The 20,150-nt window shown below is 44.4% G+C and overlaps 1 protein-coding gene across 1 annotated transcript in view; it reads right to left on the bottom strand.

Annotated features, from left to right (window-relative positions):
* Positions 1 to 18,826, bottom strand: part of tulp4a (TUB like protein 4a) — a 48,876-nt gene extending 30,050 nt beyond the window's left edge. The window contains exon 1 of the mRNA XM_056294906.1: positions 18,575 to 18,826. Within this exon, the coding sequence (XP_056150881.1) occupies positions 18,575 to 18,826 (252 nt within the window). The remainder of the gene's footprint in view (positions 1 to 18,574) is intronic.
* Positions 18,827 to 20,150: the final 1,324 nt, after the last annotated feature.

Genomic DNA, 20,150 nt, shown 5'->3' on the forward strand with positions numbered 1-20,150 from the left:
CATAAACACGACATAGGACATATTTTAATAGTCAGAGAAACTGTCTGGCATCCCCACACAAACCACTGACTATTTCAGTCAACAGTGTTTTTGATTACAAGGCTGGATCCTGAACTGATTTAGGTGTGTTGCTCCTAATGTACCGAGTACTTTGTCGCTCTGGTGAAGTGAATATAAATGTTTCAAAGGGATATGCAAATAAACAATTTACAGATTACACTGTGTGTAATACAGCTGCCAAAGTGGTGGCAATGGGGATGGCATGATGGTTAGAGAAACAATACTATAACCAAAAAAATCATGGGTTTGCCACAGCCGATGGAGTCCATCAGCAGCCATCTGACTTAAGTGTCCTTGAGTCAAACGCCGAGCTCTTGCCCGCTCACTCACTAACTGCAAGTCATTCTTGATGAGGCCCAGCTAAACTGCTAAAATGTAGAATATAAGTGCTCTAACACCCACATTTCAGTGAGCTAAATTTAGCACTGGACTGGAAGAAAGTAAATCAAAAAGTGGGTTAGCTTCATTTTCAAAGACTTGCAAAAGAGATGCTAATATCCTGAATGTCTTGGATAACGAGCCTCTTTTTTCTGGCCCATTATCACTTCCACACTTAACATCTGTTCAAAATTGCAAACTCAAGTGGTCCTCTGCTGCCCGGTATTGCAAACAAGGGGGACCTCTGCCCCTCTAAAACCCCCTTCAGCCTGACGAGGGCTGGCAGGGTGCTAACAGACTAGGGGGTGATTGTCTACTTGATGTTAAGTGCTGTCAAACTCTGTTTCACGGAGAGAAGATGAGAGAGAAAGACAACAAAAGATAAAGAAATAGTTTGTATTCATGCTATTAGCCCAGTGGTTAGCACTGTTGCCTCACAACAAGAAGATCCTGGGTTCGAACCCCAGGCCGTCCCAGGTCCTTTCTGTGTGGAGTTTGCATGTTCTCCCCCATGTCTGTGTGGGTTTCCTCCGGGTGCTCTGGTTTCCTCCCACCATCAAAAGAGACATGCATATTAGGGTTAACACTCCTGTCTGTGCCCCTGAGCAAGGCAATTGAAAGAAGAATTAGAGTTGGTCCCCGGGTGCTGCAGCTGCCCACTGCTCATACAATGGGTTAAAATGCAGACAACAAATTTCATTGTAACCATAAAATGAAAAAATAAAGTGTCTTTCTTTCTTCTTAATAATGAACCAACTACTGGTGAACTTTAAAGCAACAATGTGCCTAATTACAATGATACATTTTTTTGTTTTGTTTTTATGTTCTGTCACAAGTCTGACAGCATATCTATCCAAAGACAAATATGGTAGAAATCTGATAGTATAAGCAGTAGTAGTAGTAGTGATAAGCTCAAGTATAAGCTTATCCAATAAAAAGACAGAGTTTGGAGTAAGATAAGACATCCACAGAACAGATAAAACAGTGGCTGATGGGAGAAAGAGAATGCAGGTGAAACAAGAGTGAAGGGAAAGTGCAGTTGTTTTAACACGAGACCTTAAATGGATACTCCTTGTGACAGCTGTGACTCACTGATGTATGGTTTTTCATGCTGGCCTCAAGGCCACTGGATAAAGAGATGGAAATGAAGCTGACCTGCACTATAGAACCTTTGTACTGTAACTTGTGCCTGAGGCGGACCATGCTAGCCAGCGTAGCGAGCAGCAAAGGTGAAATCACCCAAGTTGAATCCCTGCCTATTTCTTTGTCATTTTCACCCGTCTCGTATACAACCCGTTCTCTATGTCCTTTGTTGTTTTCAAGCTCAATGTCAACCCAGTCTGCCTCTCAAATTATTTTCTTTATTTCTGGAAACTTTTGCTGCAGGCATTCTTTCCAATCTCTACCTAAAACACCACTCTCTTAAATGCTCTCTCAATCTGTATGTCTGGTCTTCTGTAGCGTGTCTCAGCCTACTCCGAGAGGAATAACCCTAGCAATTGAGCAGCCTCTTCTCACCCTAGGAGCAGCGCATGGGTTAAACGCGCTCTCTCTCTCTCTCTCTCTCTCTCTCTCTCTCTCTCTCTCTCTCTCTCTCTCTCTCTCTCTCTCTCTCTCTCTCTCTCCTCTCCTCTCCTCTCCTCTCCTCTCTCTCTCTCTCTCTCTCTCTCTCTCTCTCTCTCTCTCTCTCTCTCTCTCTCTCTCTCTCTCTCTCTCTCTCTCTCTCTCTCTCTCTCTCTCTCTCTCTCTCTCTCTCTCTCTCTCTCTCTCTCTCTCTCTCGTCTCTCTCTCTCTCTCTCTCTCCTCTCTCTCTCTCTCTCTCTCTCCCTCCTCTCTCTCACACACCTACCGAGTCTGTTCCCTACAGATCAGCGGCTGAGAGATAGATTAGGAGTCAGTTTCTATGCCCATTCTCCTTGCTTCTTCTATCATTTTCACTTTTTCATACATAAACTGCGGTGTTTTAATTGAATATGAACCTGAGATCGACTGTCCCCCACCCACCCACCCACCTCTTGCAGTAACGTTTGTGTAATACTTTCATCACCAACTAGCAGCAGCTGTTTACCACCACAGCAAGGCAATGAGGCTTGGAGGGGAGTGCACCCGGTTTCATCAACCTATAAATGGAAAACGAATGTTGCTTCACATTTTTGGCAATGCTTTTGCTTATTTGGTGCCATGGCCAAAATGATGTGAACCAATGACACTTAGCTGAGTGTGTATTCATGCTGCAGATGGAGAAGGCAGGCGGTCATGAGAGAAATGCATTTGCTGCTTTACTTGCAGCGTATTCTCGCACACCCATAACGGGAGTTCATCACTAGACTCGCTGCTGGCCAAGCTTCCCGCACAGTTTTCCTTAAAACCACACACACGACACGTGTTTTCTGCTATACACCGGATTGCTTTCATACCAGTCGTGGACCACATTGCTGTTCACCTGAAGTGAACTCCAGACACCTGTTCTCAAGTGAACCTGTGCGCAAGAAAGTTCAGGAAAAAGTTACAACACCAATCAAATAAACCAAACAGCCCCATTTCCTCACCAAAAACTCTGCTGTGAATATGTCCTAAAACTCTTACAGAGCCCCCTAGGTGTCAGGAGGAGAAAAAAATAGATAAACCGTTCCCTCAAAATTGAAATCTGTTTTCTCAAATTATAAATCATTTCCTAAAATATCAATTTGTGCCCTCGTTTCTGGAAATTACTTCAATTATTCTACCAAATTAGTAATTTGTGCCCTCAGGCAGCTTAATTTATTCTCTCAAAGAGAAATTAATGCCCTCAAACTCACTGGTTTATTCTCTTTTTCCTCTAAATACTACTGAAAACAAGACAGAGAGCCATTAACTTTAACCTCAATACTACCCTAATATCTAACATGATCAAAATTTGCAAGCACTCATTAAATGCTTATTTAGGTCAGTTAATGATCTGGATATTTATGATTGTTGTCCCCAGAAAATAATTACATTTAGTGGTCAGCCACACAACTTTTTTTTTTGTATTCTTTTCCCCCTTTTTTCTCCCCAATTGTATCTGGCCAATTACCCCACTCTTCCGAGCCGTCCCGGTCACTGTTCCACCCGCTCTATTGAGCCGGGGAGGGCTGCAGACTACCACGTGCCTCCTCCGATACATCGAGAGTCACCAGCTGTTTCTTTCACCTGACAGTGAGGAGTTTCGCCAGGGGTATGTAGCGCGTGGGAGGATCACGCCATTCCCCCCAGTTCCCCCTCCACCCCGAATAGCTGTCCCGACCAATCAGAGGTGCTAGTGCAGCGACCAGGACGCCAACCCATACCCAGTTTCCCACCCGTGGACACGGCCAACTGTGTCTGTTGAGACACCTGGCCAAGCTGGAGGTAACACGGCGATTCGAACCGGCGAGCTCCGTGTTGGTAGGCAACAGACTAGACCGCTACACTACCCAGACGCCCCAACAACTTTTGATTTACATGTTGAGATATGAGCGACCTGTCATCATTGCAATGGTCATTGAACTGAATCCATCGCAAACTTGAATTTTATTGAACTTTGACCCCATCACTGGCTCAGTTGTCATGACAACATTATAGAACATTCGTATTCTAATCATCACATCATCTGTTTATAATGGAGGATCATATTTTTATCAAAAGTTGTACAAACACCATTACAATGTTGCTGTGCCTGTATGCTGCAGAAGTCACACAGGCAGGGGAACATCGAAATGGTGTTTATGAAATTTTCAACATATTTATGATCCTCCATTATAAACACATGAAGTAATGAAACCCACAAATGCACAAAAAAGCACATTCATCCCCTGGTTTACTGCTTCCATGGCTTGAGAGTTCATGAGTAAACTTGAGCAATGCAGTTTACTATCACTCATGTGTTTCTACTTTCAACGAGCAATAGCGTCCAAAATCAAAGTGGAGTGGTGATGGGATGTTGGCGATGTTGATCGGGCAATCATAAATCAACAAACTGTGGACTGAACTTTACCCGCTCTGCATGCAAGCAACACTGCACAATAAGCCAATGGAGCTATAAAGAGGGAAACTGAAGGCATTCTATGCAATTTCAGGACACAAATTACTAAATTGGGGGAATTAAGTAAATAATTTGAGGGCACGAATTAATAATTCAAGGAAATTATTTATAATTTGAGAAAATTATTCATCACTGCACTACAATTTATCAAAGACGCCATCTTATCAAAGACGCCATCCTTGAACAATTATTAACAACCCAAAGTAAACACTATTTTTGGAACCAAAAATCTACAGCAATGTACCATTATAACTGGCTGTCACCTCACTGGTTACCTGCAACTCTTTCAAGAACAACTAAGTAAACCGTTTTCTTTTTACATTATAGAGAGCGCTGATTGTGGCAACAACATCCCTATGCTTGCATTTAAGTGCACTCTAAAGCATCCACCGTAAGTAAACACGTAGACCTGAAGCAATGACCTGAGGGGGCTTTGGCTCAGGTCCAAGACTCAGGATGGTGATACAGCAGACACATTTTGAGCAATGTAGATGCTCCTCTTTCTGGAGTGCTCCCAGCATGAGGCATATATATTGGGAATATGGACTAAAAATCTCTTAATGGGGGGCGTAGCAGTCTATTCTGTTGCCTACCAACACGGGGATTGCCGGTTCGAATCCCCGTGTCACCTCTGGTTTGGTCAGGCGTTCCTACAGACAAAATTGGCCATGTTTGCAGGTGGGAAGCCGGATGTGGATGTGTGCCCTGGACGCTGCACTAGCACCTCCTCTGGTCGGTCGGGGCGCCTGTTCAGGGGCGATAGTGAACTGGGGGAAGAGCGTGATTCTCCCACAGGCTACGTCCCCCTAGTGAAACTCCTCACTGTCAGGTGAAAAGAAGCGGCTGGCGACTCCACATGTATCGGAGGAGGCACGTGGTAGTCTGCAGCCCTCCCCAGATCAGCAGAGGGGGTGGAGCAGTGACCGGGACGGGACAACTCGGAAGAGTGGGGTAATTGACCGGATACAATTGGGGAAGGGGGGGGGGGGGTAAATAAATAAATAATAAAAAAATATAATAAAAATCACAATGTTTCTTAACAAGAAGCTGTTTTCTTTGTGGTTAAAGCAACAATGCTGAGGTAACTCCTTGGGTATAGCTGCCTTCAAGACTTGTCCCTAAAAAAAGTGCCACTGCTTTTGCTTTTCAGGGTTTTATCTAATCTAATCTAATAATTTATCTAATAATTAAAATGCTACCAACTGGGTTTCCTTCAATTGTACTGACAGCAATCTGTCTCCGAACGCACTCACCAACGGCAACCACCCTCAAGCAAACTGCTGACAGCAAATACATTTCCATCTCCACCAAAACCCTCAAGATATATTTCCATTCCCGCAGGACACAGGGGGTGGGTATCTGTAATGGCATTCATCGGTCTCTTGGCTCTGCATCCTCAATCAGATTGTGCATGCAATAAGGTGTCATGTAAACTAGATTTACAGTGTTTTCACTGCCACTCCCAGTGGCATAAATCCTACGGCTGCTCTACAGGCTTCGGCTCCTCCGGTGAAAGGAGACATTAAGACCAGGGCCGCTGCAGGTCTTTCTGGTGTGCAGCTGAGGTCTTTATGTCATTTTGAATGTGCTGGCCATATTCACAGGCCATTGAGAAAAAGCCTACCATCTATCAATCAGCTACAGCACTAACTTGATGGCGGCAACACACACACAGCAACATGGCCCTGGCTGGCGTGTAAAGCTGACAGGCTTCAGCAGGGAACAAATTACCATGCAAAGACATCCCGTTCAAAACATGGGCATACAAATCCGTTTTTTTTTTCTTTTTAACTGTCTACTGTCTGCGGCCTCATGGGTAAAACAGATTTTCAGGAGGGTATTACGCAAGCTAAACTGGTGTTTAAACATCAGCGAGCTGTAGATTGTGCATAGCTCAATGGATTTGAATTCTCATTCACACATATTCTAACTTGGGTAATGCAAAAATGGGCCAAAAGTATCAGAAACAGGTGTGAGTTAGCACAGCACACACACACAGAATCTCCTTTGCGACTGCACATGTGCACACTTTCCCACCCTGCCCCACAGAAGTGAGGATCAGCGCATGTGTGTGTGTGTGTGTGTGAGAGAGAGAGCGTGTGTGCTTGAGTGAGGGCATGTGTGTGGGCATGTGTTTAAATTTAGTCCAGTGTGGGGATTAATGTGGGCTGGTCAGGTGGCCTTTGTGAGAGACAGCTGAGCTCCTCACTGTGACGCAGCGATTTAGAGGCTCAGACGTCACATGGAGACAGACAAGATGAGGCAGGAAAGCCATGGAACACAGAGGGGCTTGCTGAAGGATAACCCAGGGACACAGAAACACAGGGAGACACACACGTTTGCTCCAGGTAGCACAGTGTGGGATCAACCCCAACATTTCACCCATTGCGCCATTCATCATTACCATGAAAATATGCAAATATCCTGTGTCTGGATAAAATTGGAGCTTTAACAGACTTCGTTTACACCCATTATGTGGTGAAGTTAACCAGCATATCAACCAGACAACCAAACTGTAACAGCAATTGGTAAATTCAAATTAGTATTTGCCAACCCAATAGCGCACCCACTCTATAAGGTACATGTCATTCACAAGCAAGCTCAGTGAGAAAATGTTATTAAGCAGATACATCTCTATAAAGTTCCTCTGAGACAGTTATAAGGCCTGAGGCCAAAAATGGGCACCTACTGTGTCACACCGCATAGGTTAATACCTGATGAGGAAATGAGAGGCACCAATGTCCTATCCTCTTAATACCAAACTTTGGCCAGCTCGCAGGCAATTGACAAAAAGACTTTTGCCTGGAAAGTTGGCACCATCTTCAGGATTGCATTTTTCCCTGTTGCTGTTGTGGACCTGGCCTCTGCATGGGAGGCATGGACCAGGCAGCGACCCCAGCGGTTTACAAAATCAAATCAAGAGACAGAGAGCTCTGCCTTTCATCAGAGTCAGCAGAACCGAGAGGACATTGTTACGATATGGTGCAGTCACAGTCACATGGGTCCATGGCACCACCGGTCCCTGATGTGGGAAAGAGGGGCCTCTTTTTCAGAGACGCAAAGAATCAGCAAGTCTAGTCGGGCCAATATAATATCTGGTGTATTGCGAGTTCAGTTGGGTCTTTGCTCAGCATCTAGATATTTCTTTTCTTTCCTTGAGGCAGGATGCTTTTACAATGCCATTGTTCCTTGGGCTTCCTTGGCCTATACGTGCAGATGACTAAACTACAAATAAAACAATAACAGGATGCAATGTCATTCCGAGTTTAAGAAAAGAACAGTCAATAATCCTTTAACAGCTACAAATAATCAGTCTAGAACTGATCATTTTGATTGGCAGGTGGCCTCTTACGGCAGCCTACAAGTCACAGCAGTGGGAAGATGCTCTCTCTGACCTCTGAAGAGATGAGAAGTCATTGTAACGTTAGAGCCAGCTGGCCCATTATGAAAACAGTTGGGGGGGGGGGGGAGCGCGAGCGAGAGAGAGAGAGAGAGAGAGAGAGAGAGAGATTTCTTTTAGTCTACACAAGCCCTCTATTTCCTGATTCAGGATCTGATGTGATATTAAATCAGACATAAAACTCAATTAGAGAAAAGCTCTGTGCTCGGGACCAGAGCAGAGAAGCCGGAGGGGGCAAAGGGGGGGGGGGTTGCAGTGGGGGATGATTTGCAGCCGGACACAAGGGCCAGTGGGATTGGACCTTCGTAGGAGGCAGATTCTGAGATGTTTACGAGGAGAGGAAACATGAAAGGGAGCTGCATTGAATATCGACATCTGATAATAGCATAGAGCCACAGATCATTACAGAGGATGCCCTACATGAGGAGAGTAACAACTGAGACAGATTGTGTACCCGGGGCACTAGCAGAATGGGTTTTTAGCCCATATATTCAAGTAGCTCAGATGAAATACTGTAAGCTCTTATACATGCTATTATTTTGTTTAGGCTTAAGAGCTGGATCCTTGTTTTGCAAATGAAATTTAAAAAATAAGTTGTATGAAATACAAAACAATAGTGTAGTCTCTAACATAATGTATTATTAGCATTAATATCTATAATTAATATCAATATTTTTCTTCTCCATAAGGCCAGCTAATGTTAATACTATCAGGATATGGCCCAATTGTCTTGAAAACCTGTCAAAGACTAGTGTTGCTGGCTTCTTTCTTCCTCAATCAATGTGATTGTGTTAGTTCCAGCCTTGAAGAGAGGGATTGAATACAGCAAAGGGTAAAGAGTCTGCACAGACAATTAACATAAATTTTAACCATTTTCTTTTTCAATAACCAACAAATATTTAAGAGTTGTCATTAAGTAGGGCCAGTCATGTGACTGCATTGTGAAGTTTGGCTTTTGGAAAATCCCAATTGCTTTCTTGTGAGTTTGATCCCCATCTGTAAAGAGAGGCTAAAGAGGAAAACATACTCTTTTAAAGTTTACAAGGAGCAGACATGGATAATGCCCAGTATGAATGGATGTTTTCTGGGAACATCAAAGATAAAATCATAAATAACAACTGACGACATATGGAAAAAAAAACTTTTCAAAGGGAATGTCATTTTTATCAGAATGCAAAGTGAATGTGAACATACAAAGCTAGCGATACCAGTAGTTAAAAAAGAAATATATTCTGTGGACCAAGCTTCATTTCTCAGAGAAGCAAAAACACCTCTGTCTGAAGGACAAGAGGTATGTTTATCTGTATGTATATGTGTGCACGTGCATGTGTGTTATGCAACATCTCCTTCTCTAAAGATGGATTAGCAAGCTAAAAATGATACTCCTAAGCACACTAATGCCGAGTTGGGTCACATACTCTTCAATCCTGAGCTTGGGCTTTCCTATGTCAACAGAGGTAATAGATGGAGACAGCAGGGAGAAAGGAAGGAAGGGAACTCTGAGGGGATAAAGAGGATAACGTAGCAAAAGAAAGACAGTAGGAGGGAAGCAGGAGGAGGGGGGATCCTGACAGAAAGAGGAAGGAGGGCCATATCATAGAGGAAAGTGCTGATTAGTTCAGCTATTGAGACCAGGAAACATAAATGAGCGTCTTCAAACAAATGACACAAGTTAAAGAAAGCAACAATGAAGACAGGATGCGGTAAAAACTTGGGGGCCAGAAACGAGATGTCGGCCACTCTGCTGAAATGCCGCTGGGAGGGGGGCAGCTGCCTGCATCAAGTGTGATTATGGCTTTTGTTGTGAAGTTTGAGGGTCTCCTGCTTAAATTGTGGTGGGTGGCTTGCAATAGTCATTCCACACTGTTTATGATAAACGCAGTAGGTAATAAACGAAGCTAGGTAAATTCATTGAGCCACTTGGAGTGAAAAGGTAGAACTCTTCTTGGGCTTTTTAGTTGGACATGGCTGCTCAGTTTCCTTCACCGATTCCTCTGTTGACTGTCTGTTCCTTTGGGTCGGAATCAGTTTCTTCTGTAGGTTTGATGAAATGTTGGATTCGAGCGACAAAGGTGTGGAACAGGCATTGTAAGCACACTAGGTGGTGCGGTGTCCCCCCCCCCCTCCCCAATTGTATCTGGTCAATTACCCCATTCTTCCAAGCCATCCTGATCTCTGCTCCACCCCCTCTGCCGATCCGGGGAGAGTTGCAGACTACCACATGCCTCCTCCAATACATGTGGAGTCGCCAGCCGCTTCTTTTCACCTGACAGTGAGGAGTTTCGCCAGGGGGACGTAGCGCGTGGGAGGATCACATCATTCCCCCCCAAGCTTCCCTTCCCCCCGAACAGGCACCCAACCGACCAGAGGAACCCCCAACTGCAGCGACCAGGACACATACCCACATCCAGCTTCCCACCCACAAACACGGCCAATTGTGTCTGTAGGGATGCCCGACCAAGCCAGAGGTAACACAGGGATTCGAACTGCCAATCCCCGTGTTGGTAGGCAACGAATAGACCACCACACCACCCGGATGCCCCGTGCGGTGTTTTTCTTATGAAAAACGAGTCTATTGCAGGTCTACGCTTCACTGTGAGGGGACTCATCTCATTTCGTGCAGCGAGCACTAGAGCTGTAAGCTCTAGTGTCTAGCTAGTTTATATCTTCCTACTTAGTTTGCGTGTGGATGTTGTAATCACTATGAGCTCTGGGGGACTGCGAAACCAAGAAATAAATACCGCCAGCAGTCATTCCAAAGCAGGAAAATAAAATAACAAAAATCAGCCAACTGTTTGACCAAACCGTGGTTTTACAATATCAAAAATCAAGACCATCAGACCAATGAAATTCAAGCTGCACTGTACAGCCAATTCCTTTTTAAGTGGCACTGGACAGATATATGGTCTTATATGCAACCAAAGTGAATGCAGTCTGGAGCAGGATAAATGCTGCTAAACTCACTTTATCATGCAATCTATTATTATGGTCGCCATTAAGACTTAATAACAGATGGGCTGGCAGGACTGCATCCCGACAGTTACGCCTGTGTCCCACTCCTCTTTGTCACTACACATTTAACAGGACTGTGCAGGTCCTAGATCAGTGCTTATCCACACACGGCCTCCTCTACTGGAGATATAAGCTGATTTATTTATGAGCAATAGCCAGGAAACGGCTTTTAATGCATGGAAACATCACACAGCACATCTGGTTATAAATGTAAGAGGAAAGGCAGAATGCGAGATGCAGTGGGGGGGGGGTAGGTTCAAAAGCTCAATTTTTCTTTTTCAGGACCTGCAGCATTACAGATAGAACGCAGAGACCCAATGGGCCGTCAAAGTCATAAAATTTTAGAGAATCATTCAATATGTTGTTACTTGACAAATGCTATCTTGAAGCTAGAATGCAATTAATGTATCACGGATCTTCAATAGTTCAATACACCGGCATAATTATTTTTCTATTTATTTCCATTTCTAAATTTATCCTTTTAATTCAAAAAAGCAATACTGGAGAAAAACTGTGATAATCTAAAGATTTACCAAGTTCTACAGCCTCCCTAAATACAACTGTATAATGTAAGAGGCATATAAATTATTATTTCTGGATCACCACATTGTATCGTTCTAATATTTGGATCTTAGTGTTGTTTAGAACAACGATTATTACAGAGGAGAAATGCATCTCTGAGGACCAGAGCATTTCTTTTTCTAAAACTGCACTTGGAGTAATTGGTTGAATCAGACTGCAGATCCCTTTTCGGACACCTAGGGCCAAATGAAGGTTTTGTGTGAGTACGTTATGTGTTTTAGCCTGCATGGTAGAATGACAAACAAGAGCCAGTACCCTGGGGCAAATAATCTCTGCTGGATGAGGGCCTTAGACACCATTATCAGCCTTGGCATTAACAAGGGGCCCAGCCCTTTGATGGACTCAAACGGGGAAAAAAACAGGTGGAACTCTAACCATTAGGCAAGTCAAGACCCCATGGGAATGGCTGGGAGGTATGCCTGTGTGCGTGCAGATGTGCTCTCCACACAGCTACAGTACACACCTGATGTAACAGTACATACTATACACCCGTGTCTCTTGAACAGTGTCAACAATTCATATACATGTTTTTGCAGCAAAAGCTAAACATTTACCTTGACATACCACTTTATGCACCACTTTTCTTAAAAATGGCATCTGACATGTAGAAGCCTGACTGTTTCAAGTTGCTAGCAACAAAGTTCTCATAACCAACACCGTGTACGCTGCAGCACTGATACTATAGCAGCGACAGGGAAAACACACCAATCAGCCAAAAAATTAAAACCACTGACAGGTAAGTGAATAACACTGATTATCTTGTTACAATGGCATCTGTGAAGGGGTGGGATATTAGGCAGCAAGTGAACAGTCAGTTCTTGAAGGTGATTTGCTAGAAGCAGGAAAAATGGGCAAGTGTAAGGATCTGAGCAACTTTGATAAGGGCCAAATTATGATGGATAGGTATGCAGTGGTCAATACCTACCAAAAGTGGTCCAAGGAAGGACAACCGGTGAACCAGCGACAGGGTCATGGACACCTAAGGCCCAATGATGCATGTGGGCAACAAAGGCTAGCTGTCTCGCCCGATCCCACAGAAGAGCTACTTTAGCTCAAATTGCTGAAAAAGTTAATGCCGGCTATGATAGACAGGTATCAGGACACACAGTGCATCACAGCTTGCTACGTATGGGGCTGCATAGCCACCGATCGGTCAGAATGTCCATGATGACCCCTGTCCACCACCGAAAATGCCTACAATGGGAACGTGAGCATCAGAACTGGACTATGGAGCAATGGAGGAAGGTGGCCTGGTCTGATGAAGAACAGTGTCTTTTACATCATGTCGACGTAGTGCACCAGGATGCACTATGGGAAGAAGTCAAACTGGCGGAGGCAGTGTGATGCTTTGGGCAATGTTCTGCTGGGAAACCATGGGTCCTGGCATTCATGTGGATGTTACTTTGACACATACCACCTACCTAAACATTGTTGCAGACCAAGTACACCCCTTCGTGGCAATGAATATCCTGATGGCAGTGGCCTCTTTCAGCAGGATAATGCACCCTGCCACATTGCAAAAATTGTTCAGGTATGGTTTGAGGAACGTGACAAAAATTTCAAGGTGTTGCCTTGGCATCCAAATTCCCCAGACCTCAATCCAATCGAGCATCTGTGGGATGTACTGGAAAAATAAGTCTGATCCATGGAGGCCCCATCTTGCAACTTACAGAACTTAAAGGATCTGCTGCTAATGTCATGGTGCCAGATACCAGATGACACCTTCGGAGGTCTTGTGGAGTCCATGCCTTGATGGGTCAGAGCTGTTTTGGCAGCAAGAGGGGGACCTAGACAATATTATGCAGGTGGTTGCATGTTTTGGCTGATTGGTTAATAGTAATGATGGCAGACGACAGGCCACTATAGGACTATCTTTACCACTAAAATGAACTCTGGCTCACTTTTTCTTATCAGCACACTACCAGTGCCTGTCAAACTTGTCTCAGGTGTTCAGCACTCAAAGAAAATGAGGGGACTTATGGCAACTAGCTCCTCATTCTGTTAGAAGTTTGAATGCATTGTGTAGGAAATAAAGTGTTTCACTGTCATATGAGGTGTTGATCTGTTATAATGAAAGTCCCTCGGGGATTATCCTTCAGTATCAGAAATAAAGACAGATAGGCAGGCATTACTCATTTTTGTCATCTATTCTCATCTTTATTTTACAGTGGTTCTACTGATATGCTTGCTGCAAAAGGTCAGCAGCATTGCTGAAGTTCTGATCTAAAAATAGTATCAAAGCATCCAAGGACATTATTCTTCCCAAGGGAACATTATCTGTCTGAAAAGTTTTATTTTGGGTCTAAAAAGACTTGCAGATGACTAACCTAAACTCCTGGAAGGCTATGTCATCATACTGTTTGTTTCAACTATGAAATTAACAGCAATGCTGCTGGTACACCAAACTTTCAGTGACTGTGCCTAACTCTATCTGTTGATGGATCACAAACTTCCTGGCAGACAGGAAACAGTGTGTGAGGCTAGGAAGCTCACAACAGATACACTGACCCTCAACAGTGGTGCATGACAGGGATGCATACTCGCTTCTCTACTTCTTTTAAGGCAATGACTGTAATCCAAGGTCCTTTAGGAAGCTCCTGAAGTTGGCTGTTGATGCGACGCTGACAGGCCTCCTATGTAACAGCAAAAAGTCAGCATACAATGCAGCCAAAACAACCTGGAGCTTGTAGCTGCGAAGGCAGTAAAAGTAACTGAAGCTTAGTAAATTTCAAGAGAAGCAATCCCACCCATCACCAAAAACAACATGACTGCCCCATCAACATTAATGTCTCAAACTTATCCTCTTTGGAGTGATTTAAGATCCTGGGAACTGCCATCTCCAAAGATCTCAAGTGGGGAGGAAGAACACATTACCTCCATAGTCAACAATGCCCAACAGAGGATGCATTTCCTGTTTTAGCTGATAGACAAGGATGCTCAAATTCTAGACCACCTGTCAGCCAACTCACAAGAAAGAGTCAGACTTAAGTGCATCATCCAGTTGGTGGGGGATGATACCAGCTGCATAATGGCAATAGTCCAGGATGATACCCATGCTTCATCGACAAGGGCATACTCCAGTACCAGCATCTTCAAACTACTCTGACCATTATATAGTCCATCCATCCATCCATTATCTGAACTCCTTATCCTGCTCTCAAGGATGCTGGAGCCTATCCCAGCAGTCATTGGGCGGCAGGCGAGGAGACACCATGGACAGGCCACCAGGCCATCACACACACACACACACACACACACACACACACACACACACACACACACACACACACACACACACCTAGGGACAATTAAGTATGGCCGATTCACCTGACCCACATGTCCTTGGATTGTGGGAGGAAACTGGAGCCCCCAGAGGAAACCCACGCAGACACGGGGAGAACATGCAAGCTCCACACAGAGGGTGACCCGGGACGACCCCCAAGGTTAGACTACCCCAGGGCTCGAACCCAGGACCTTCTTGCTCTGAGGCGACCGTGCTAACCACTACGCCACCGTGCTGCTACTGTGCCACCGTGCCACCATTATATAGTCAGTTATTTACATTTCAGCTCACATTGGTGGTGCAGGCTATATTCAGCATATGGCCTACACCTAATTTATACTGTATTATGTTTACTACTGGCAACAGTCTTCAGATCTGCATACATTTCTGGTAATATTTCTAATGTTTTCTATTGTACATTTGTTAGATAATACCTCTTAGGCTGTATTTCCTGGCTACTCATCTTTTCTCTTTGTTTTCTATGGTGAACTTTCAGTGCCTTCTACCTACACAGGTATTTGACCTCTGCACAGTATATTTTTCTGTTTTCTATGGTGAACTTTCAGCGCCTTCAACCTACACCAGTATTTGACCTTTGCAATGTATTTTTCTGTTTGTATTGTATTTTCTAAGCCCAATCAATGTCCACATGATGGAAGTGACACAACATTTAGTAACGAGTTCCTCTCCCCCATCCTTTGTTGTTTGGGAGGCATCCTGTTCTGCATTTACGACTTTGCTCACCTCCTCCATGTTGCTCTCATCTAGAAATCACAAAAAGCAGTTCTGCCCACATAAAGCCAATATTGCCATAAAGCAATACAAAAACCCTGGAAAACTTCTCAAACCAATCTGCACTTTCAGCTGCATTATACTGCAATGATAATGTAACTTTGACAAAAAAAATTAAGGCAGGGCGTCTGGGTGGCATGGTGGTCTATTCCATTGCCTACCAACACAGGGATAACTGGTTCGAATCCCCGTGTTAACCTCTGGCTTGGTCGGGTGTCCCTACAGACATAATTGGCCATGTCTGCGGGTGGGAAGCTGAATGTGGGTATGTGTCCTGGTCTCTGCACTAGCACCTCCTCTGGTCGGTCGGGGCACCTGTTCGGGGGGTGGGGGGGGTGGCGTGATCCTCCAACATGCTATGTCCCCCTGACAAAACTCCTCACTGTCAGGTGAAAAGAAGCGGCTGGCGGCTCCACATGTATCGGAAGAGGCATGTGGTAGTCTGCAGCCCTCCCCGGATCGGCAGAGGGGATGGAGCAGAGATCGGGATAGCTCGGAAGAGTGGAGTAATTGGCCAGATACAATTGGGGAGAAAAAGTGGTCAAAAAAAAAAGACATCTAGATGTTCATTGTGATGGATTAGCTATCTAAAGCAAGTTTCAAGTCTTTTTAAGTTGATTTTCATACTGTACTGAAAAAAATGAATGGAAACCAAGGGTTGCATGGAAGGCAGGAAAAACACACTTGAACAAATCTAAAATACTACAGCATGCTTTGCAAAATGGTCGGTAATAATGCAAAATATACTTGATTTGTAGTGAACAGGCTAAAACATGCAAAAACACTGGTATGGTCCTTTAATAGAATAGCAGAACAAAGTAAAGCTTACAACAATGCTATCACAATTTTCTGCCTATCACAATTTGTCACCAAATTCAATTCTGAGAAAATTTGTGGCAAGAAATCAACTATGTGGATTTCAAATTTACCCTTTTTGGAAAAATTGTGCCAATGCAAATGGACTTCAGATGTCCACCCTAAGAGCTCTAAGAATAGGAACCACAGTAGAGTGGCAGCTGAGCTTCAGAAGCACATAGGCTATACCAATTGGTAGAAGCTTATGTTCAAAGTATCACCTGGTACTACAACATCATAGATTTTTTTAGAATCTCAGGCCTTGATGGGAATTGAACTTCTAACCCTAGCAGAACTAATGCAATGCTCAACCCTTTTAGTTATACATGCAGTGCCCTCTCTCCTTATTTTCCCTGTTCTTAACCTAAACCTAACAGCTCAAGATTCTCCCTTACGTATTATAGTCTATAGTGGCCAAAGTTCAAAAGCTACATCCATTTCAACTTTCGCTACTTTAAAATGATAAAAGGATACTCTAGTTGATGCCACCATCAGGAACAATTGCCAAAACTTGAGATGCTTAGTGAAAATACTAACCATGGCAAGCAGGACTTGAGTTATACAAGTTGAGCTAACGGCATTCTGAAGTTCGCTTTTATAACATATGCAGGGCTGATTTATGTAAAAGGACACATGTTGCCCACAACGTTTGTCTCCAACGCCAGAGCTGAGGTTTAGAGGACGGGACTGTCAGAGGACACTATTGTATTTACTCCTGAACAAGCGACTTTGGAATCAAAGAAAGGTTGTAAAGCGCAAACTCACATTGCTCGTCTCAATGATTTCAAAGAGTATTGCAGTGTTTTTAACACAGATATAGAGGGGGAGTAATTCGTTCAATTCAACACATATGCCTCTCCATATCTGGGCAGTGGACGGTTTCAGAATGCTTAATAACTAGTGACCAGGGTTCCTTCACTGTCCATTTGACCAGCCGGTCTGAGAGATTGGGATGCCTGCCGGGCACTGTGTGTATGATATTCCTGCCTCCTCTTATCAGAGATGGAGTATAATGTGGTGAGTGAGTGAGCAGATCCATCATAACCTGACAGAATTCATTAATAGGTGTAATTTCCCCCCTGTCAGCGACAGTGCATTATGCACAGAACTGACAAATGATGGATTTCACAGTTCCCAAAGCGTTTATTTATTGCTCTATATCAAATATGGAGTGGGAAGTGAAAAAGAACTTTATCCGTTTCATTACTGATGTTAGAATGAGGGAGGAGGACATTGAGGAAGGGTATTTTTTCCCTTCCCTATGAAATTTAAATGAGAGTGGAAAAGCTTCCCAAAATAGGCCATATGATGATTTTTAACGGCTGCTACAAATAGTTAAAATAGAAACATGGCCTTATTTCAAGGGTATTCACAGTATTTTCAGAGTAAAAACAAAACTAGGTTAACATAATTTCAGCCACGAGACAAATAAAACGGACCGTATTGGCAGAACTCTGAATCTAAGTTTCTTTCTTAATGAGACCCCCTTATTGACAATAAAAATGGGTGACTTAGATCCTTCTGCTGCTCATGACTTTAACGTCATTTTTTGCATCTTAAGAGATTTACATCAGCTCAAAAGGTTAGCACACTTGGTCTAACAAATAATAATGTGGGTAAACTGGATTTGGATGGGTTTACCCTGCACTACATCTACATCACTGCAAACACCAACACGGCGGACAAGAATCAGCATTTGGAGCATGTTCAAGTGGGCACAGTTTAACAGCATTTCCGCTGCGCTTCAGTCAACCCTGGTGGGGCTCCATCTACTCTCCAGTCAGCTGCCTTATGGAATGCTGACACTGCGCCTTGGTCCATCTGACCCACAGTAACAGAAAACACAGGCTAAGAGCTCAACTAATTCTTGCGTTTGCCAAATACTGAAGGAAATACACATTAAAAAGGTAATAGGCTTGAGAAGTAATCCTTCCACTACCTTTAGATGCTGGCATACATTTGATAATAAAGACAGGCGCACTGGGCTTTGGTAATGACAGTTCACGATGGCATTGAGACTGATATAGTGATGTGATACAGGACTCATCACGACTAATGATGAGAGCTCATGCAATTCATTCTGGAAGTACTAGAAGGATATCAATAATGATTTGACATCTGTCCATCTCTGCAGAGGGGGGGGGGACACCCAAAAACGTGACTCACTCACCTCGCTGTTGTGCCCTCTGAGGTTGAAGTTAATCCTCTGCGGGGTTGCCCGGTCCCGTCTGCAGTGGCTGGAGGTGAACGTGACCCCGACAACCCCTCTCCCGTTACCGGTAGCCAGCCAGCCTTCCTCGTAGTAGCGCTTCCGACACACCGGCTTTTCCTTCTCGCTCTTCGGTACTCGGCCCTTCCAGGACAGGCAGAGGATGTTGGAGTCGCTGCAGAGAACCGGCCCATGCTCCACCGCGGCGAACATCCCTGCCGTGAGGAGGTTCCCCCAAACTCTAAAACCCTGGCCGATGGGGGGGGGGGGCACCCTCCAGGAGGTCGCGACTCGGTAGAGGTGGTGGTGCGGGGGGGGGACGTTATTATGAGCGCGTCCTTTCCTCTGCCGAGGAGGTCAGATCAGTGTCACTGAGATAGGGACCACGGTGCATAGTAGAGTTTTCTCAGGCACTCAGAGCGATTTCTCCGATAGACTCGTGTGCCAAAAAGGGGAGGGGGGGTAGATAGTACACCGAGCTTCTTTCTAACCACACACAAAGCACATCATTGTGCTGTGCATGTAGAATTATGAAGGCTATAAGCTCCCTGGACGACACCTAATAGATATCTGACTGCATAAACGGAAATAAAATAAAAAAGTACGAATTTAGGTCATGATGATGCGTCCAGTCAAGCGAGCTGCCCATTTGATGGTTAACCAACGACCAGGTAACGGTATACCGGAATAATGTCTATACTAAATCACGCAGAAGTCGTGCCCGATCCACTGCTATGTTGACACTGCATCCATTCTTATTCTCGAACTCTCTCTCTCTCTCTCTCTCGTTTCCATTCAAGACGAGTTTCGTCCAGTTCGGTTTTCCATTTCTGGGCCGCGTTTCCTCCCGACACGATCTCCGCTGTCTTGACAGAAGCAGGGACTCCTGGCATCAGCTGTCGGCCCACAGGAGGGCAGCTTCATTCGGCAACGTCATCGCGTCCGCCCGTTAACCTTATCGATCCACGTCGGGGGATCCCATGAAAAGACCGCTAGAGAATGGAAAAGAGGAAGAACATCTATATTAGCACACTAGGCACCGTCAGGTACCGAAAGTAGACTCGCTGAGTAAGTGCCGGAAAACAGCAAGTGTTGTAAACAGACAAGGAAAATAGAGAGAAATGAAAGAGGGCGGGGGACAGCATTTCCAAGAAGAAGAAGAAGAAAAAAGAACCGAAGAAAATAACAAAATAGCACATGGTGAGAGAAAAATAAGTAAAGAGGGGAACACGGACGGCCAAGGTAGATAGGTGGGCCGGCCCGGCGGTCACCTAAAGATGTGAAATGAGGTTCGGATATCTCATGGATCTGACGGAACAGTGCCATCAACAAGGCAAGAACAGCTGGATCGCCGATGTAAACCAGTGGGAAATAATTAGCTGTGGATTATAAAAAAAAATCCCCCTGAAACCTGCTTTAAAATAAACAATCAAATAATTCCAGTTGTTCCACTTCATAATACTGTTACAACTGTTGCCTTTCAGTTAGCAGCAGGGAGCGCGTCCGACGGGGCCAAAATTGAAGAGACACTCATCAA

This window comes from Lampris incognitus, chromosome 15, assembly GCF_029633865.1.
Source record: "Lampris incognitus isolate fLamInc1 chromosome 15, fLamInc1.hap2, whole genome shotgun sequence".
Taxonomy (NCBI): domain Eukaryota; kingdom Metazoa; phylum Chordata; class Actinopteri; order Lampriformes; family Lampridae; genus Lampris; species Lampris incognitus.